Source organism: Sylvia atricapilla, chromosome 15 (assembly GCF_009819655.1).
Source record: "Sylvia atricapilla isolate bSylAtr1 chromosome 15, bSylAtr1.pri, whole genome shotgun sequence".
In the NCBI taxonomy this organism is placed as follows: domain Eukaryota; kingdom Metazoa; phylum Chordata; class Aves; order Passeriformes; family Sylviidae; genus Sylvia; species Sylvia atricapilla.
The window spans coordinates 14678569-14700553 of NC_089154.1; the positions used below are offsets into that span (position 1 = coordinate 14678569).

A 21985-nucleotide genomic window follows, 5' to 3' on the forward strand; every position below is an offset into this window, starting at 1 on the left:
GGAAATAGCTGCTGACTTACTCCCACAGTGTCTCTCCTATTCACACCTTTCAGATCTTGGGTACACAAACTCCAGCATTTTTATGTTATCAAATTAGTATTTTGTGGTGGTATCTTCATATAGTAGATTTTTAAAAAGTATTATAGGACAATTATCATTAAAATGTTTTACTGAAGTTTCTGCAGCATTTTAGATGCAGGATTTTATACTATGTTGCCCCAAATAAATAAAATAGTCCTATAAACTCCACATTCTGCTGATGGACTTAAAAGTTGATCACAACCAGCAAGATGCATCCCATAACTTCCATGTGTTTTAAAGCTTTTCCCAGTGAGGGATGACAATTGCAGTGCATGATAATGTAAAGGTGACACCTTTCCCAGGAACAGGGAGCTCTAAGAGGTTTACAGTGCCATCAGGAGCTGGCTGCTCCATGCTCCAGCCAAAGGGCTGTGTCTTGGGAGTGCTGGCACTGCTCACCTGCTTTAAATGTCACAGTCTGGTCTTTAGGCACAAAGCCAAGCCTATTATTAACAGCTACAGCTCTCAAAAACCACCATTATATAAAGGAAGTGTCTATCCAACCTGGATTATTTATGTCTGGGAGAAAAGGCAATCAAATTAATGCTTCTTTCTTGGAAGGGGGGAAAAAACCCAACCCGCCAACAAAACACCAGAAATACATTGGACAACACTGAATAAATTCATTGTATGGGAAAGGTTCAGCCCATGGGATGAAATGGGAAGGTGATTGCTTCCCTAGATAGAACAGAATAACACCACCAAAGCAGGGCTGCTCCTTTGAGCTCAGGAGGAATCTGCTGTAGCATTCCTAGAACCTCCACTGACATTTTGTTCTGTTCTTCTCTCTCGGTAGAAGTTCCCAGGAACAGGAATATTTCAGGAATAACAAATCAGACATAATTGTAGGGACATAACAGAGTAAGATGTAAGAAATTGCTGAAGACATGTACACTTCCAGACTTCAAAAATCTAAGCAGTTGCTTAAATTATGTTGCTTAATTAAATTAATGAAAATCCAAAATATATACAGATTCATTTTAGTTTTGTTTTCTACATACAAACTTAAACAGTTGTCCAGTCCTGTTTCAACAATTCCACTTCTACATTAACACCCTGCCTTCAATGCAGTAGTGTAATGCAAAATTAATGTATTCGTTCATCAAATAAATTAATTCAATCAAGATCTAAGAGAAAACTTACAACATACACACACCAGCTGTGTTTCAAGTGATTTGAAACTCCTCCTTTATGAAGCCAACAGAGCTTTGGTGGTGGAATTCTCCCCCAAACCCTCTCTGGGTCACCTGCCCCATTCCCCCAGCAGAGAGCAGAGACTGCTCCTTGCTCTGCTGCAGGAGGACAAATGTGTGCAGCTGAAGCTTATACAATATTGGGAACATTAAAGGAAACATTTTAATTCGTGACACATAATATTACCCCAAAAATGGAATGATAACAATAAATAAACGTGGTTTTTCAATGCTCATAAACAATGGACATCTATGTCATTATGACATCTATAGTACTATTTTTTTTCCTGAAACCCAGCCTGGAAACAGTTAAAAATGTTCTTTTCCTCTGACATGAATTGGATCTGTAAAACACACACCAAGCAATCTACCACGAAATTCTGTCCCAGGTACCAAGGCTCGTGGTCCTCAGCAGAAGCAATGTAAATGGTCAAAATGCTCCAGCTCCAGCCCTGCACTTTATCACGAAATGTGCATTTTGCAGCAGCAGGTTGGCTGCTCAGAGCAGTGGTTTGAGCTCTTACACAGCTCTTACTGCCAAGCTGTTGCAGCCATAAAGAGTTTTTGTCACAATATAGTAAACAGAACAATTGGTAACAGAAAAACACAACTGGCTCAAAGCCGGGCTGATTTTTTCAGTCTGAAATTATAAAAAAGGTACCTCTAACCTTCTTTTCATTGGGCTCAATTATCCCCAGCAGAAATCTAGGTAGTAATTTCCATTCCAACTCGTAAACAAACACCTACTTTTATTTACAAGCAAAAGCTAAAGGGATTTTTTTTTTTTTTGGGTTTGTGTCAGTGACACCCACCCCCTGCTTTTAGTAGGTCTTTGGTGATTGTATGAGTCGATACAAACCCACATTTGCATTTGTGCTCACAAGAAAACAGCCAAGATCTTCCCCTAAGGTTCAATATACACATTTATGCACACTTGATGCCGATGCAATTTGAGGACAAAGTAATTTTGTTCAAATTGCAAACATATACACTTTGCAAAGAACCTTTGCATTTGCACATGATTAAAGGTTAGATTTCATAGTTTCATTTTTAGGGAAACAAGTGCACAGAAAGATAAAGTAACAGTATTTAAATAAAGACACACTTTTAAGATTTCACTGAAGTTTTTTAGGCATGTTTTCTAAAAAGTAAATCTGCTACTGTTTCTGCCCTAACAGTGAAAGTAATTTACCAGCCCACAGTTCAAGAGCACACAGGTTTGATTAAGAGACCACAAAATTTCAGTTAACAAGCATAACTCCTTTAGATTACAGAAGCATCAAAACGCATCTGAGAAAATATTTTTAATCTGAAATTCCTGTCTCTCAAAACATTGCATGAGATTCTTTTTGACTGATAATTTGCCACAATTCTTCTGCCCACAGCAAAAGGCTAGTATCAAATTATAAATCCTTAAAAATTGTAACAGATAATGGAGAAGTTATAGACTCTCAACATATATCAGAAGATGATGTTAAGGTGTAAAACTAAGCAGCAGATCTTGATGTACCATATTTTATGTCATACTCTGCTGCAGTTTTTCATCACAAGCAAAGTCCATTCCCACTTGCAATTTAAATTGTTTTATACAACTGCTGGTCTTTTATACACACTGTTAGTGTGGAACAGATGGCGAAACACTGATATTCTTCATTATTAATGGGACAGCTCGCTGAAGATGGTTCAAACCTTTTCCAGGAGCCTTTGGAAATGTTATGATTGCCATGGTTACCTGCCAAGGTTTAGGGACAGATAAAACACCTCTAGATTCTGGCCTTGGTGCTGCTGCCATCAACATCAAACTCACTGCTCCTGAGGTTCTAACCATCACTTAGCATTTAACCAAGCTCCTGCTGGCAGCACCAGGGGCAAAAAACAACCCAAAGGAAACCCAACAGAACAGCTCAGGGCTCAATCCAGCTCAATGAAGATAAAAGGACATATGAAATAAAAGGAAATACAGCTCTAAGACTTTAATCAGCCTCTGATATCACACAATGCATTCCATCCTAAATTAAGCTGACAATAGTGCTATTCAAAGTTGAACCTGCAAATGCAGAGTAAAGTAAGCTCAGGTTATTCTAATGTAGCCAAGTATTTTCCACCATCTTGGCCAACTGGACACAGCAAAATCATCATATCAGTTTTTATTTATTTATGAGGCACCAAATGCTGACCTCAAAACAAAGCTGGAAACCAGAAGCTGAGATAGGAGCTAATTAAATATTCAACTGCTGAGTCATTCTCAGTAGTTTGTAATTAAAAGTTATATAGCAAATATTCACTTGATGGGCTGATGCCTTTGCACAGGTCACAGTAAAACAGAACTTCAGCACATCTGTCCTCCAGTGACTACTGCAGCATAAAACTTCTAGGAAGGTACAGTTTCCAATCCTAAATATACCAGATGCCACCATAAAAAATCATCTCAAAATTTTTGATCTTTCGTAAGCTTAAAATTTCCATCTTACTTGTCTTGCCAGTTTCTGGATGGCAGAACCAAGCCTTGTTATGTGTTACACAACACAACAAAGGTACACAAGACATGAAATTGCCATTTTCCCCACCCCAGCATGAGATTTTTTTTGTACATTTACTGTTCAACACAACAAAGAAAAACTTAAGAGGACGAGATACAAAGAAGAAATCAAGGAACTGTCAGTTTTGAAAAAGAAATCTATTTTCCTTTAAACAGAGCTTTACTACCTAATTGTAATTATTACTCTGTGTTTCTCTACTAAAATAGCAGATGCGTTTCCATCTCCAGTTCATTTCAGTGGTACCAGGGAAGTGCTTTTAGATAAAGCAAAGTTTGAAAAAGGCACTGCTGCAAAGCCATCCAGAGGGTGAGCTACAGTCCTGCAGTGCCCCCAGTCAAGCCCCAGTTTAATCAAAGCAACATCTTAATCACTAAATATGCCAGCAGAAAAACAGAAAGCTTGAGAATAAATCTAAAACTGATCTCTTTTTAGCGTTGTGCTTGATGCCACTGATAGAAACAGAACTTGGTGATGTTATGCTAATAAAATCCACTGTCATCTAAATATTTTGTTATTTATAGACATATGCCAACCATGTGTTAATTTGTCAACTGGGCAGGAATCAACTGTTAATTAAAAAGCATCAATAAAAAACTGCAGCAAGACCCCTAGGGCTTCTCTCTTGCTCAGCTATTGAACAGGGCAACACTATTTCTGTTTTCTCCTCAGATAAAGTATTAGCAGTCTACCCTATCATTTTATTCAGGAGATTCTGCAAACTACAACACAACACTTTATGAAATTGAGATCCACTTTTTCACTAGCCTATATTACAGTAATAACTATCAACAATATTAGTTAAAATGTGTCTCAGTTCAGTGCTTCTCTCCAACACTGCAGTTTCCTTTCTTAATTTCATTCTTTAATCTGGTTGAAAATGCCCTGAAGACCAATATAGACTCTAAATTTAAAATAACAACAAAAAAAACCCTCAAAACCTTTTAGAAACACGGTGCTTACAGTGTACAAGCTTACATACACAGTAAGCTTACAGTGATGCTTTCCCTTAAAAAAAAAGCTATAATGAAATAAAAACTTTACTCTGGTGTAAAAGTCTAGATTCTTCTTTAACAGAAATTTTATTCAGATAGGAAAAAAATAATTTTATTCTGATGGGATGATTCTGTTCTGTAAAATATAAATTGAATTAATGATGAATATTGATATTAAGTGTCCATAATTTATTGTGTCTTCATGCAAAGATATTTTACATTATGCAATGAAGAAAACCAGATTTTTCATGCAGGAAGTGCCTTCAAGCATTTCACATGATCTGAAATATTCAATATTTAGTTTTCTTCTTAAAAAATTAACACTGAATATCTTTAGTACTAGCAATTGCCCAAAAAGCTGTAGAGCAAGTAAGATTAAAATCTGCCAATATTTATAAAACAATAAATATTGAGAAGGAGAAGAGAGGTGAAATCAAGCACATTGATATGTAAGGAAAGGGAAAAAATGTGGGTAAAATTTCAAATTCAAAAAAGGAAATGTTTACTTTTATTTTTGTAATTAGGTGTCCCTGTTAAGACTCCTCTGAAAGGAAGTTCATTAATCCAAGTAACTCGGTAATTTAGCAGCACCATCACAATAAGAAACAAATATAGAAAACTTATTTTTATATTTTCATTTTATACCAGGAGGCTACTAGAATATCTAAATGACGCATGAGTTGTTATAAAACTGCCATATTTTTATCTAGCAGTTGTCCAAGCAGCATGTAAATGACTTTCCTTTTTTTCCCCATAATGTCATGATGCAAAGCAACACCATCTGAACTGTTTCTATGGGCTCTATATTCAATAATTTGTTAGAATAAATTGCTTCTCTTGATTATAGCATTAGAAGGCAGCAAGAATAAAAACATCTCTTGACAGGCAAAGTTTTGTTTTGTAGACCCTAAATAGTCTGTATTCCTTCTTCCTAAACTTCAACAGCAATTAGCAGGAAATTTTTGTAGCTTGAAAAGAAAATGACTCAATTCACTATTTCATTGAAACAGTGCCCTTGAGCACCAAATGAACAGATTAATTCAGTGAAACATTCTGATGGAGATGGAGAAGCACGAGCTGGAGAACTGTTTACCTGTTAAATTAAAGCCCTGAAAATGAAATGTGCTGCTCTGCACTCTGCTCCATTTCACCTTCATGCCGAGTTTCAGGTAGCCCAGACATTTCAGATCACACAATGGGAAGCATTTACTATAAAATATTTGTCATACAAAAGCCAACCATTTCCTGCTGACTTTATTTCTCTTCTCTTGGATACTGATATGACAAAAAAAAATGGAAATGAAGAAGAACTGAATGCTCTTTTTTAAGTGCTGTATACATAAAATATCAACTGCAGTCTTATGCAGTAGAAAACCCAGAGGATCTGGATTCAAACTCTGAAATATTCTGTATTCCCCCTTAATGTGCAGGTGACAGTGCCAGGAAACAGGTGGGCTGTGACCAGGAACCTTAATGGCTATGCAAGGAGTCACACTGCTTTTATTTCTAGTTGTATGGTACTACAATTAAATTACATATTTGAAAACCAGATTGTATTCCTTCAGTCCCAATTGCTATTTTAAAGCTTCTTTGAGAATTGAACTTTGCAGCTACAAAGTAATGCAAGTGAACTTACAAGACAAAGTTTCTTTTGTGGCTTTAGAATGGCACCAAAACTGTGTTATATTATAGAATTATCACATGCAGCTATATGAGATTAATTTGAGTTCATTTCCTGGTTTGAACACGATACAAATGGGTCCATTTCTTTTCCTTTTACCCACACTACAGAATAAGCACATCTGTCAAATATATATTAGCTACAGATTTTCCTATAACCCACAAGGCAAAAGACTGCATGAAAATAACTCAGAACACTAGTTAAGTCCACTAAGAGGGTTGAAAATAAAAATCTACTTACTTTGAAAATCAAGATTAATACAGAATTTAAGCTTCTATATTGCATCCCACCTAAGCAGCATTAATGAAAGTAATCTTTAACATCAAATTTTTAATATAGAACATGAGGATTTATATTTTCAAAGCTTTTCTCCTTTAATAAATGTATCCCAATTCTGAAACATCAGAGTCATAATTTCCTTCCAATTCTAGTTGAAGACATTGGATATCAAAGCTTAGGAACAAGCAACATTATTTAGCCTCCTGTCCCAAGTGCATTAACCACAAGTTTCTTCTCAGCTCCCCCTGACAGTCTGACTTTGACAAACTAATCTGATGAAAGGTCGTTTCTATGAGCTCCTAAATCCCCTAGAGGACAAAAGCACATATAATTTACTTTTCTTTCCAATGCAAGCCAAACACACACTTGAATTTAAGGATATACCTTGAACTGCTTTGCAGAATTTGGACAACAAAACACCCAAATCTGAAATGAAATTACTTCCTCCCCTAACACTCTTCCTGCATTATCCTCTTTCAAACATTTCATGGCTTTTGTTATTGTCTATATACCAGTTAACCAGGAATTGTTATAGTTCCCATTTTCAAATGCATATTTTATGTGGGAGGAGTGTGTGTGATCCTCAAAAATCCTTGTTCCTATCCCGCTGCTTCCTCCTGCATCCCTCTCCAAAGGGACTTGAGTTCCTCCATCATCTGGTCTAAAAGCAGCTTTAAGGGGGCACTGTCTGTAAACACACAGGTCCTGCCTGCCAAAAACTGGAATCAACTTTTGCAGGAGGGAAATGCCTGGCAGGGGTTACACAGCAATGACTCCACGTGAAACCCTGAACAGCAAAAATACAAACACTCAAACTCTAATTTTAATGACTTTAAATTCCTTCATATATATATTTATGTATATAAGTACACACACATGGAGTCAGGCAGCTCTCCACTTGACAAACTTTAAAAACCAATAAACATTATAAGCACAAGAGCAAGCTCTATTGTTTTCTTTTACTTGCAGTAAAATCTCTATCTTCTCTGCTTTTTAATATCAAAATAAGTTATCCTGCAGCCTATAAACTCTTCACTATCTTCAGCAACAGGCAAACAGCCCAAACACTGATAAAAGGCAGCTTTGCTGCTGGAAACAAAAGAACAGGAATCCATCTGCACTCTGTGAGCAAAGGCAGGATTTCCACTGACATAAATAATGGGAGGAAGGTAGAGCTCCTGGGGAGCAGAACTTGCAGAATCACAAGATGCACTGCAGAAGCCAACTTCATATTTATCCCAAGTGCTGTCTGATGCTGTCATATGCATGCTTATGTATATACAAATAGGATCTTTTTAAACACAGGCACATTATATACTTGAACTTTTTAAAATAGGGACACATACAAATTAATCTGCAATTTATGTTGGCCACTAATGGGTGAAAAGCACATATTCATTTTATTGAGTAAATTTGAGCATGAAACCAGCTATGGCTGGAGATGCAGCTCACAGGCTTCAGTTGCATGGGCTAAAAATGATGAATTACATTGCTCTCAACATTTTCTCTGAGACAGAAACTTTATCTTAGAGTTCTGCATTGTTCCCCCAATGCAACTGAGAAGTCACAGCAAAGTCACTCTTGTGATCTCAGCCAAGTGCTGTGTTCTCTTTCCACATGGGGTATCCAGTGTTTTAAAGGAAAGCAGAGGATATCATGCAGCCAAGTCAGCACTCAGGGCAGAGTGATGCAATTTCTGATGATACCTGATTCCATTTCTCCTCACTGAGACAATCTCTGAATTCAGGTCTTCGCTGGAACTAAAGAACCATTTCTATTTTGATATGCCCTCCATTGGGACAACACTCTTGCAAGAGGATTCTTAATTAGATCTTTCCTCAATTACTATAATCTGCCCAATGTGGAAGCAGCAACTGGGATTTTAAGGATGCTGCAATATTTAAAAAATCGGAGTAGTCAGCCCAGTAAACATTCACATTTAATATTCAATCATGATTTTGAGAGACAGCAACACAACACCAGCAAAGGTTCAGAAGCCAAATGTCAGCTAAATGAAAGAAGTTAAATTATATGTGTATACAGATATACAGGGAGCCCTTTCCAACCTGTGATTGTATAAAGGTGCTCCTCATGAGCTCCCCATAAGTGGGCACACTGCAGTGCTGCCCCACGGAACCCAAAGCCACAAAGACAAGCAGTGAGAATGGACAGAGGGGTTCAAAAGATCCAAAGTACCTGAAGGCTTTGCTAAAAGGAAAAAAAAAAATCTATCTCATGCAAGAAAAAAATCACTTTGAAATTACAAATCTTGCTATATACAGATAAATAGTAAATACTGAGCAAATCAGAGCTGGCTGATATATGGGGAACGTTTTTTAAAATCAAAAACCTAAACAGCTCAAGTGTTAACAATACAACTGAAATTTTTACATTTTAAAGAAATTTATCTGCATGTTAAAAAATAATTAGAATATATGCTGAGTATATGACATTTCTCTTATACCCACAACACAAGGGAACAAATATATTTCTTGTTTTACTCAAACAAAGCACTGATAATTTGAAGAAAGAACTCTTATTCCTGACAGTATTACTGATAAAGATTCTGAATTTTATTTGCTACCAGCACTGAAAGCTCTTTAGTAGAAGATACACAGCATGGGCACTGGTATATATGAAAATTAATACATGGACTCTTGCAAGCATTATTCTTTTCCTTCAGTAAATATCTAACTTGATTCAAAGCAACATTTATAAAACAAATTATTCTCTTCCATGCTTTATTTTAGTTCTAACTTACTAAATTCAAATGTTAAACTAATGTGCTGAAAATGAGGTTACCAAGCTCAAAGGCAAATCTACACTCTTCTTTGTAATTGTAAAAAGGTTACTTGTCCAAAGCAGTATTCTCTCCTCTTTTCAGTTATTTTTCAACTAATTGGTTTTCTGGATATTAAATTTAGGTTTCCTGAAGCATTAAAGCTAGTTTTTAATCTTACATACAGAATTTGTTGAAATACCACGAACTTTTAAAATAAATTGTCCCAACTGAAGGCAAACAAACAAAAGGCAAAAATGCATTACAAACATAATGAGCAACACTTACATTATTATTAATAATGGGTCATAATTGTTAAATATTTTCAAATTCCACTGCTACTTGATTAATATATATATATATATATATATATATAAAATAAAATTTGATTTCCCCACTTTTTAAAATCCTCATTTAGCTGAAATTCTGCTTTCTTTTTGCATTTTCCCAACGTCAAACTCTGCAAATTTGCACTTGAACCTGACCTCTCTGACTTCTACTGCAGTAAGCAGGAAAAACATGCATGAAAATTACTATTTCTCTGTATTTTATTCTACATTACTCTCTTCTAGTTAAGTTCCTTGCTCTGAGCTGCAATATTTTGCACAGCAAAGCACTGGACAGTATTTTGTCAGTGTGCAGGACTGATTGCAGGCCATTGTGCAGAATGTGGTGTCCTCTTGTGGTCCTGGAGGTTCCCTAAACCTGGGACACAAAACTGAACACGAAATTCCCTGCTGGTTTCACTTACAGCTAACCTCTGCATGCCTCTGACATTTTCATTAGCCCCACAGAACAGAGGGCACTGAAGGGACACTGAATAAACTCCTCCAGGTATTGACCTGGAGGATGGAAAAGCATCAATGTAATTTTCCAAAAGCTGAAAAATAATCATTTTTAGCCATTTACACGTGGAGGATTAGTTTTTACCAGTTTGTTATCTGGGCATCTAATAACACTGAGGTGTTGTAAAGGATATGAAAACCATAGATTAATATAAGAAATGCTTTTTTCAGCTACTGTAACTGTTCTTTAGGCACTGATTGAAGATTGTATTGATTAATCTAGAAGTGAGAAGACCACTCCAATTCTATCAAAAGCAGCAAAAGTAATATCAGAGAGAAAATCTATCCATTGAAATCTAACTGCATATTTAAAGGTCACTGTGCTTTGGTAGCCACTAAATTTAAAAAGCAGTATTGAAAGAAGTAGTATTGGCACTATCTCTTCTAATGTTTATTACCAAACACTTCCACGTGTAACATCCTGGACAAATCCTCACCCTAAACTGAATGTTCTGCAGAATTCCAAGACAGACATTCCCATGTGAATTAATTCATTTTATACTAAATTTTTCAACCTTCCTTTTAAGCCTTCAGCTGGCTGTGGACAGCAGGGCCATCTCAGGGCCTTTAACCCACCTCAGTCAGAGACAGGGCACAGTTATTTTCCAAGGATTACAGCACAAAATGGTATAAATTCCAAAGGGTAATACACACACACAGAGAATAGCCCCACTAAAAGCACAAAAATCTGCCTGCACGATGTGTGGTGCCAATAAACTCCTGTGTGACAAACTGAGCCTTGCACAGCCAAGGTGGAAGTGTCACTGTGACTTGCCAGGTAACAGCCACACCACTGCCCCACGTCTCATCACAGGAACCTTTCAGGAGTGCAAGGGATGGTGTTGGGGAAGGTGAATCAGGGAAACCTTATCAATATGATTGCTTAGCAAAAGATTCTGAAAATATGAAATCTATAATGGAAATAGAAATGAAATCTGACTTTGAGTTGTAGGATACTGAGTCTTAGTTACTCTATAACCTGAAAACAATGCTCTAGCTGAAGGAGAATCCCTTTGGATTGAACAATCCCTTTCTGCTGGCTGAGGGATCCAAAGGTCAATGCAGCAAAACAGAAGTTTAAAGAGTAGTTTTTAGAGTTTAAAATATAACACAGTATGGTGATATAGTAGTTCTTATAGGCTGTGTGCAGATTCTATAGGATTTTGTGTCTTGTGTTGGTTGGTCACTGAGAATTAGAATATTCATCACAAAAGGAGATATAATGGATTGTAACAAGGACCTCGCTCTCTTAACTCTCTTAACTCTTACTCTTACCTCTCCTCTTAACTCTTAACTCTTACCCTTCCTCTTCCCCCTGCTCTCGCTCTCTCCTGCTCTCTCCCCTGCCCTTTGCTCTCTCTCAGCTCTCCCCCTGCTGTTCTCTCTCCCTCTCTCTTTGGGACTCCAGCCCAGGCTGGGGGCTGAAGGCAGGACCCTTTTACCCTGCAATAAACCCACATGTTCTGGAATATCCATGTTGGCAGAATTCCTTGTCCCAGCTGTCTGAGGATTCACCTGCAGGATGGCACCAAAATCACACTTTAAAGAAAAAACCCTTTTCCTGAGATCTGATAAGGGGTTGTGGGTTTATGCAAGATGAAGGTAGAATTTTGGCTCAAAGCTAAAGCACCGAAAGAATAAGCAATGCAAATTCTTTAATGAGTTGCTCAACTGATAATTTTGTACGCGTCAATTGTGCAACCGAAGTTGTAACTCAATTAGTATTTAAAGTAATTAAGGATGAAAGAGTATAAAAAAAAAAAGCTTAAAAGGCGTCTTTTGTAATTTACTGAAGTGGCTGATACTCCATCACTTCAAAAAAGGAGAATTAGTTATGTAACAAAGAAGAAAATGCCTGGTTCCCATTACAAAATGGTCCACTAAAAATTAAATGAAAAATGCATGATCCTCTAATAGATGAAAAATAAATAAAAAAGGCAGAAAAGCTCTTCTAAGTACTTCCATTTCCTCAGTCTGCAAGCAATGAACTACATTAACTGGACCTCATGCCAAGCAAACAGAGCTATGGATTTTATTGATAAATTTTATCTGTATTTGTATCCTCACCACCCATCCCAGGTTATGTGCATCACTGCCATTTCACCTTACCTGCTCCTTTTTACAAAATACCTGGGACATCACTGGAAGTCAAAGTCACTTTCTTAAGACATTCCTAATCCATATTCACTGACATCTGGATGCCAATAAGGAATTTCTACATTTTTTCCGTTTCTTTTTGAAAATTTATATTACTTCATACAAAATAGCAGACAAAGGACAATTGTGGCATTTTAATAATGGATGTATTACTGTGGTCTGAAACCAAACACAGTGTCATGAAGACATGAGTTTTGCAGTCGTTATGTCAGCTGTTTTTTGATGACTACACTATAGTTGGAGCTTCTTAAATATTTAATACAAGAATTCAGTGATACAAAGGCAAAAGAAAAAAGCAAAATGAAAAAAAACCAATGTAAAAGCTAAGAAATTTGATTAACCTTAAGAACTCTAATTTAAGAACCCAGCAGTTTAATAAATATGTTTTTAGTCATAAGCACAATTTAAATCTTCAGTATATTGGAAATTTTACTAGTGATAGCTAAATAAAATTTTCAGATAATTCCTATGCTGCAAAGGAAAATTACTTCTATTACTTCTCAATCCTTACTGGAGTTGTGGTGTACATTGCAATGTGTATTCACACTCTTGATCAGTTTAAAGTTTTGATGACTAAGATTTTTATTACATGGTACTACACATTTACTCCATACATACTACAATATTTACTGTTTCATTCTAAAATCCCCACAGATAGGAAAACACAAATTCCCATTTTAAAATGGCTGGGCTAAAACACAAAGACACCCATTATAGGAAATAAGTACCTAAATGTCTTGAAAAAGCTGGTTTAAAAAAGTTTAAAGTTTCGGGAAGAGTGCAGGAAATTTAAGGAATTTAGATTGATACTTTTAGAAATTTACAGGAATATTTAATGAACTAGTCACCAGTGTTAATTGCTGGCTTTTTTTGTTTTTGGAGAGAAATCGAGAAGAGACTTCATTCTACATACAGGGCTGTCCAGTACAGTTTTTGAGAGTTTGTGCATTTGTGTACATCATCAATATTTCATTCAATGGAACTTCTCAGTAAGTGGAAATACCAGTCAATGCATTACCCACACCAGTGAATCTCCAGCTGGCAGGGGGCAAGTCTATAAAAACAGTAGGTGTGAAAATATTTATAAGCCACCTCATTTTTTGTGTATGGATAAGAGAGGTTTTTCCCCCCAACTTTTACCAATACTGTGAGCTCTTTAAAGTACCTTGTTTCCAATGGCCTTTTTTGGTGGGAAGTTAAAGGTCCTCACTTGCTGGTATTTATTCTGTAATTTATGGTGCAAGCTTCTGAACTCGGCGTACCTCCGATAGACATTCCACTCATCGTCCTTTATCCTTATATAAACCTGCAAAACCCAGACAGGGAAAGGGATAATGTAAAGACAAACAGAAGTGATGTAAAGATGTGTGTCCTTCACTCCTTAAAGCCTCCTGGCTCAGCACCTTCATGTGAGGCACCACCAGCACCAGATCCCAAAGCCACAGATCCGTGTCTGGCTGCATTTGCTGTTTGCTGCTGTACAGGTCATTAACCTCATCCTCTCCCTTCTCCCTCCTCTTTCTTTGTCTCTTATTTTCATCAAGACAAACACAGCTTGCTCATTTTAACATGACTCTGGGGCAACCATGGCAGCACTTCTGGTTACCATGGTTTCCAGCATATTCTACCACTCATTGACCAAAGGGAAAAAATAATTTAATACCACTCTGGAATTGATTTCTGTGTCCTCAACGCAGTTTTTCCACTTTGTAAATTAGCTTTGTGGCATTACAATTGCAAAACCTAATTTTAATCCGAAGTATGAAACTTAATTTACTTCCTAACAAAATTACATTGAAAAACTAAACTAGAAATTTTATTGTTTGGAAAATAAACACAGTTCATTCTTTCTGCTTGTATAGGACATTAAGCATAATTTAACACAGCTGTAGTTTTTGTGCTTCTGTTTTTGTTTGCTGCTCATTATTTCATGAGCCTATTACCAATTACATGCTAAATATTCGCTTTCTCTAGGAAAATGTCATGCACCAGTGAAATATCCTTACAGAAAACTGAGATTTCACTCTTTCCAAGGGAATGACACAGTTTAAAAGAATGCTGAAACAGCACGAGCCAGAAACTATAAACCAACCATCAGAACTTTAGATCCAGGGTGACCTTTCCCTTTGCTCCTTCAATGGAATCTGCAGTTTATTCATTCTTTTGTGTGTTTGTGTGTGTTAATAACCTCAATCTTGTACATCAGGAATTAAACTGGCACAGTACTGATGACACTGACCTGCAGCTCCAAAGCCCCCCAGTAACTCAGCAGTAAACTCTAAGGCAAATATCAGGAGAACACTAATGTGAAAAAGCACCACCAACCCCCATCACACACAGAGTGGGCAGTAACAACTGTATTTTTGTGGAAACTAGATAAAAATAAAATTTGGGGTTTGATGTGGCCAATGTCAACACTGAATTGCAGCTTTTCCTGGCGACTGAAACATGGTCCTTCTCCCTGAGACACTACAAGTCCCTCAGAGAAAAAACGCAATTTTTCTAAGGACTGGTGCTATTTCAGAGATGTGAATGTCTTCTCCCACAAAAGCTGCTCATGCTTTGGTCTTTGTGAAGTTCTCTTTCAGACACCTAGTTTCTCAAATTTACAGGAGGCTTCTTTGCAACAAAATACAATATATTATGTAGATATCATGTTAATTTTGTCCAACTAGGATATATCGGTATAGAAAACACGAATACATTTTCTACAGGAAGACTATAATTAATAAAAAAAACAACACCTATAATTCCAAAATTAGCACATCTGAATTGAAAAGATTTAGAGTATTGTGAATTGCAAATGCATATGTAAACAAGAATTCAACTAGTTTTGGTAACAAGAATTCAGATACTGTAATGATGGAACCACAGTAGTAAGTCTGCAAGAAGTATTCAGATTTCTTTTTCACTTTGAAAACAAAGCCAGGATAATTAAACACCTACAGGACCACTTGTTTTAACAATTGAGTACATCTCTGAAGGCAAATGAAGGAATAGATGAAATGCAACTATTTTGCATAATTTTAATCAAATTTATTTAATGTAGCAAAAACTATATCAAAATCTTTATTCATCCAGCTCAAAGCCCTCTCCCTGACTATTCTCACTTCAACCAGGATATTGTTTGGAATTCTGTATAATTCATGTTTCAATTTCCCTGTGGGGGCAAGGATGACAAAAAAAAAAAAAACCAAAAAAAAAAGTTGAAATTATTTTTAACTAAGTTAATTAATATGGAAATCCTAATTTAACTGAGCACTTATCTTTGCACATGTGATTTGGTGAGTCATGCAGTTCAACATCACCTGTTAAGCTGTAACCCACAGTTAACTGAGGAATCCTGCATACTGCAATGGAGATTCTTCAGGACTGCCAAAACACAGACTGGTTTCTGATGAAACTATTGGAAAATTTCTTACTGTTCTTCTATGTACCTAGATATTGATTTCATTCAGACAGCAAGAAATGAAAATGCAACACTTTGAGCCCTGTGCCATATTGAATTTACTGACAATCAACTAATAGACTAGGAAAGGTATATTGAAGCTCACGATGCAGCACACATTTAAACTTTTATTATCTCCAAGGGAAATACTATTCCCAAGCCAAGGGATTGCTACACACTTAATGCAAATCCAGTTGGGAAATCAAACTAAGTAAATGCTAAACGTAAAATTATTTGGATAAACTTATCGTAGTCTAGTCACTGAAGGAATATATTTATCTTAGGGCTATGATAAAGTTGAAATGACTCCTCTCAGGCTTGTTCTCAGATTAAGTTAAAAGATTAATTCTAAATCATTTCATTTCCTTTCTGATGCTCCTGTTTTCCTGATATCACACAATTCCCAACCTACTTAATTTTCAGTGTAATGAAAATGTACAGGTTAAATCAAAATCACTGCTAGAATATTGACTTACAGACAAAAGATTTCACTTTAATATTGTCTTGAATCTAAAAAAATTAATTAAGTAGTTTCTGTTAGTAATTTAGGAGCACTTTCTACTTGGGTCTCCTGTGTAAAAATTGATTGGTAACCTTTCTGTGGCTATGAGGTACACGGGTGCTAAGAAAAACTTCAGTTAATAAGTATGTTTAATGAATTAGTCTGTTATTTTCTCATCACAAACATGTCTGAAGTCAGAGATTTGGAGTGCAAAAGCAGTAGCAGTAATTTAATAGTGTTTATCAGTCTAAAACCTGCTAACTTAGCATTACCAAAATGCTGAAAGTCTTCAGAGGATCAATGTGAAAGCACGAGTTTAATGACTGCATACTGAAATGAAAAATCCTGCTCCCATGGTACTGGGGTTTGAGCCAAAAGTTTCTTAATAGGTTAAGAATCTTTAAGCAGTTCTGAGTCAAAAATGCTGTTAGCAAGTCCTGGTAACAGACTGACACAGTTCATCACCACTTACACAGAAAAGCCTGAGGAAAAGAAGGGACAACTGCCAAAATTCCAACTTGCTCCTGTGTACACAGACCCAATGCCTGTAACCAACACTCAGGAATTAAGTGTTGGTTAATTCTGAGCTGCAGAAGTCCCATGTGGGCTTCTCTTTTCTGATGCCAAGTATAGATTGGTACATTGAGAGTTCACTTTTGTGTCTCTCTCCAATACTGACTGAGATGTTACAGAACCTTCTCCTGTTGCAATGCCATCCATGGCTGCAGAATTCCAGAGAAGGCATTAGGGAGGATATTCCCTAAACAAAGTGACTCCTGAACCTTGCCTGCAAATGTGGCTCCCATTTCCTGGAAGGATGGCCTGAATACATAATGAAAAATCAACTCCAGGACAGAACTCTGTTGATGGGAACTCCACAAATACAAAAGTGCTGAAGTCCAAGTTCTTGTGAGTCCATGGCCCATCCCAGAGGGAAGGGAATCATGGTGAAAGGTGAGCAGTGAAAACTCTACTAAACCACATGTAAAAATGGCACAAGATACAAGAGAATTCAGACATTTCAGCAAGAAAACACTTCAAAGGACAGAGAGAAAAGTGAGAATGTCTGCAAAGAACCAGTCCTAGGCTGGACAAAGTCGTAGTGTTGAGCATGGAAAAAAATGATGGACAGCTTAAGGAATGCAAAAGAGTCTGATGTGCCCTAAGGAAGCTCCTGTGACATTTACCAGCTAAGTAAGCATTTCAAGGGGATAAAAAAGGGTGAGAGAAAAACCATTACTTCTGTGTTATTGTCATTTCACTGTATTACTGTATTTCCAACATCCTTTCCCTCACAAATAAAAAAGGGTTTTCTGGAGATCCTCTTGTTTGTTGCATACTTTCAAATCAATGCCCAAGCATGTGACAACAAAAAAAGGAAAATTAGCAACTGGTTTGATAGGGACAATGTAATCAGCATGAACACAAAACTAATGCTAATTGGCACCATTATTTTTTGATGCTAACTCAGCTAAGCTTGACTGGTGAATATTTCCCTTACATTTGCCTTTAAATAACACCACAAATCTTGGAGAACCACTGGTCCATAGTTATAGGCTTAAAACTAAGTCTGTAACTTAAAACTCCAGATCAACTTTAATGTACATCTCAATTCTTCAGGAACATGAAGTTAAAGAGATTTTGATTGTAGTTTACCATTTAAGAAATAACTGTTTTCGGGGGATTGGAAATACCTCATTTCCTGTTAGAAAAGCACACTATGAAATGGGAGTAATGTATTTCCATCTCCTCAGGTTTTATCAAAATTATGTATTTCCGCACTCAAAACATATAGAAGTAAGAAGTATTCATGAAAAAAAAAATCAGTTTCATTTCACTTCAGGACAATGGGATTCTGTTAAGAATATAAATTCAAGCTCAATTCTCCAAAGTTACCTCTGAAGTGTGAGAAATGAATACAAATGCAAGTTATATTTTGAGACAGCTGCAGGCCTGCATTTATGGCTAAGTTCCCCCTTTGAAAACGATCCAATTTAAGAATTTTCTGCATAATGAAAAACAAATGGAACAATGAAACTTTTCAGCTGTGATAGGAGCAGATTTTTGTGTCTCAGAGACACAACAGGAATTAGAGTGAATAAGCTTTTATTTTAATATGACCATTTTACCCACTTGCACAAAGACCACAAATACTCGAATATAATTCTTGTTAAATCTTCAAGTTTCTGCTACGTTGTTCATAAAAATGAACAGTACAATGTCAAATATATGACACAACACAGATCAAAGCAGGAACCTTAAAAACAGCCAAAATTGTTCCACTGAAGAGGACAATGTCACACATTTTAGGCTTATCCACCCCATTACAGACATGCAGAGAAATGATCACTGGGCTTCTGCAGTCACAGTTCTGCTTCTACACACCGAGACAGCACTGAAGTGGCTGGCCACTAGAAAATAAAGGCAGCACTGCCTCTACTTTTGCTCTTGAATCAATATTTTTTTGTCTTTTTATATCCAAATCAAATCAACACCAAAAAAAAAATCACTCAATAGCATAATATGCTCCTTTTGACAGTGAAATATGACTTATAATAAGCCAAGATAATTAATGTCATTTCACAAACATGCACTTTGAACCGTACAGTCATTGCAATGCATGACAACCACTGCAGGGAAAGAGGTTTCTGCAGAAGAGAAAATAGGTAAAATGACAATAGAGCTGCCTTTTTCTCCAAACAGAATATTTTGGGTGCTCAAGAGAAAGGAGGCTATCTCATCCATCAGTTTCTAAAATATCTAACAGAACGAGTATTTCTTTTAGATATTTAGTGAATATAAATTATTTGCTTCTTTCTGCAGTAGTTATAAAATAATCTGAAAATAGAAATTCTACTTTCTTAGGATTTTTTGCATCCAGCACTTCAATAAACAAATCAATGTAGTAAAGTGTAATTCTGTTTCTTTTAGAACAAAAAAATAGTTACAGAAGTCTCCAAGGACTGATCTCATCTTTGTATACTTCCTCCATCTCAGTTATTAAAAAAATTTTCAGCTTTATGCTTCTTTGATACAGCCTTGGGTCCCACTGCAGAAAAAGTGGGATATTCAGCCTCTCTGGCTCACAAACTCTCAAATCACTCTGAGAATGCCATGAGCCACATCTTTCTTTCAAATTCTCCCAATCATTCCAGTTCATTTTCTTCTCTACTTGCCCTTAGCTGCACTGAAATGGAATATGATTAGAAGACTATTTATTTCTTCTTTTTGCCTGCTTAGTGCTGCAGCTGCTGAAGTCATCCAATTCCTCACAAATCAGGAAAATAAAATGCAACTTAGGGCTTAATTTTTGGGGTTTAGTTTGTCACTTACCTTCCAACTCCTAATTGCCAGTCCAATTTCAACCTTTGAGGAAAACCAAGCCAAGGTTAATTGGCTCGCAATTAACTTCAAGGTCAACAGGCGGATCCTGGACTCTGCCTTCCCTGCTTCATCTCCCACTCCAAGTATTTCCTGGGCACTGTCCTCCTCAATTTTGGGGTATCAGAGACTGTTCTCCTCCATCTTTTATGGTGTTTTTCTGTGTAAATTCCTCCCCCTCCAGTGCAGGGACAGCGAGGGGCTGGCAGTGTCCAGAGCAGGGAACAGAGCTGGGGAAGGGTCCAGTGGGGAGCAGCTGATGGAGCTGGAGAAAAGGAGGCTCAGGGGGAAGATCCACACTCTCCCCAACTCCCTGAGAGGAGCCTGGAGCCAGGTGGGGATCAGGGATCAGGGAGAGGACAAGGGGAAACAGCCTCAGGCTGTGCCAGGGGAGATTTACACTGAATGTTAGGGAACAACTTCTTCCTGGAAGGGGCTGGCCAGCACAGGCTGCCCACCCCAGGAGTGGAGCCACCATACCTGGAAGAATTGAAATGCCATGAGGATGTGGCTTCTTGGGGACATGGGTGAGTGGTGGCCTTGGCATCACCACCTGAGGAACTGCTGGACTCGATCTTAGAGGCGTTTTCCAACTGAATAACCCTGTGATAAAAGCCCTTTCATAGCAGAGTGTATTGTCTTCCTTCACAGAAGTAGTGCAGAGGAAAGCATCAGGTTTTAAAACATCATTTGAAGTAATATAAAAAGCAATATTACAAGCAAATATGTCAGTCAATACTAAACAGCAAGACTGAAGATAATCAAAGGAATAAAGAAACTGTAAGAAATGTTTATTGATTATAGTCTTAGGGTGTCCTATTTATATGCAAATAGCAACAGTTGTCTGATTAGCATATTAATCTTTAAACTTATTTGGTTTATAATGTAAAGTGTTCACTGCTCTGCAAACAAGGCGGATTTGCAAGAAGCCATTTAAATATTGATATCACTTTAGGAATCATAAAATCTCAGTTTCATTATCTTAAGTGCCAGGCATTGGTAATTATAGCAACAAAAGGCATGACTAATGGCATTTGCTGTACACTTCACAGGAAAGTGGAATCTATATGTACACAGAAAATAAAGATACTCTACAGTTGAGAAATATGACAAAATAATATTACTGCAATAATCAGCTTGCTTCACACACGAAGAAACTGCATCTATCACCATCTAGAGGTAAAATGAAAATGCAACTTTTTTTTTTTTAAATTCTGATCTGGATTCTGTCTACATGCCCACGAATATATTAGACAAGAAATTATTTTCTAATGGTAGGCTGAGTGAGCAATATCTGCCACACAAAGAAGAAGGGCATCAAACTGCAGAGATCACAAATAGTCATCAGAAAGCAACCTAAAGAAACTAGAAGAAAACAGGTTGTTTGGAAGGGAAGACTTTTGCCACTATGACCCTGGCCTTAAAAAGCCACCTAATATTTAAATTGTGTAACAGAGTAGGCTTCCTGTGACTTTGAACAAAACAACTGAATTTCTCCATATCTGGCAGTCCTGTAATGTTTATAACTAATCACTCTCCCACACAGCAATAGCCATTAGAAACTTTGGAAGAGAATAAACCTCTGACCCTTGTTTTGGATGACTGCCTAATGTTCTTGCTGGAACAACCTGGATAATTTCATCCAATGAGGTCCAAACAATCCTTATGATTTATGGAATGGTAATATCAAAGATATCAACTGGTCATCTAATTAATTTTTTCTACTCAGGTGCAAAATTAATTGTACTAGTAATCTGTCAGTGCTAATGAATGGCAAGACAGGAGTCAAGATCTAAACCTGAAGAGAAACAAATTGAGCAAGAGAAAAGAGAGAGGATGTGCTCTGAAAACATTTAGAATGAGCTTGGTGTGTACAGAAGATAAGCATCAGTTGGAAGGAAAGATATTTCATCATCATACAGAATATTTCCATTTTAGGACTAAATTAGTCATTATTAGCATAACATTACAAAGGCAACTCATGTTTTGTTAAAATTGCCTCCAAGTTTCTTGCACCTTGCTCTCACAGCAAGGCACACTGATCTCAATAGTTCAGAAAATTCCTTGGAGAATTATGAAATGTATTTTATCCAGAACACTTAAATAT

General features: G+C 36.8%; 1 protein-coding gene across 1 annotated transcript in view; it reads right to left on the reverse strand.

Annotated features, from left to right (window-relative positions):
- Positions 1 to 21985, reverse strand: part of SNX29 (sorting nexin 29) — a 92565-nt gene that overhangs the window by 25200 nt on the left and 45380 nt on the right. The window contains exon 19 of the mRNA XM_066330292.1: positions 13713 to 13853. Within this exon, the coding sequence (XP_066186389.1) occupies positions 13713 to 13853 (141 nt within the window). The remainder of the gene's footprint in view (positions 1 to 13712; positions 13854 to 21985) is intronic.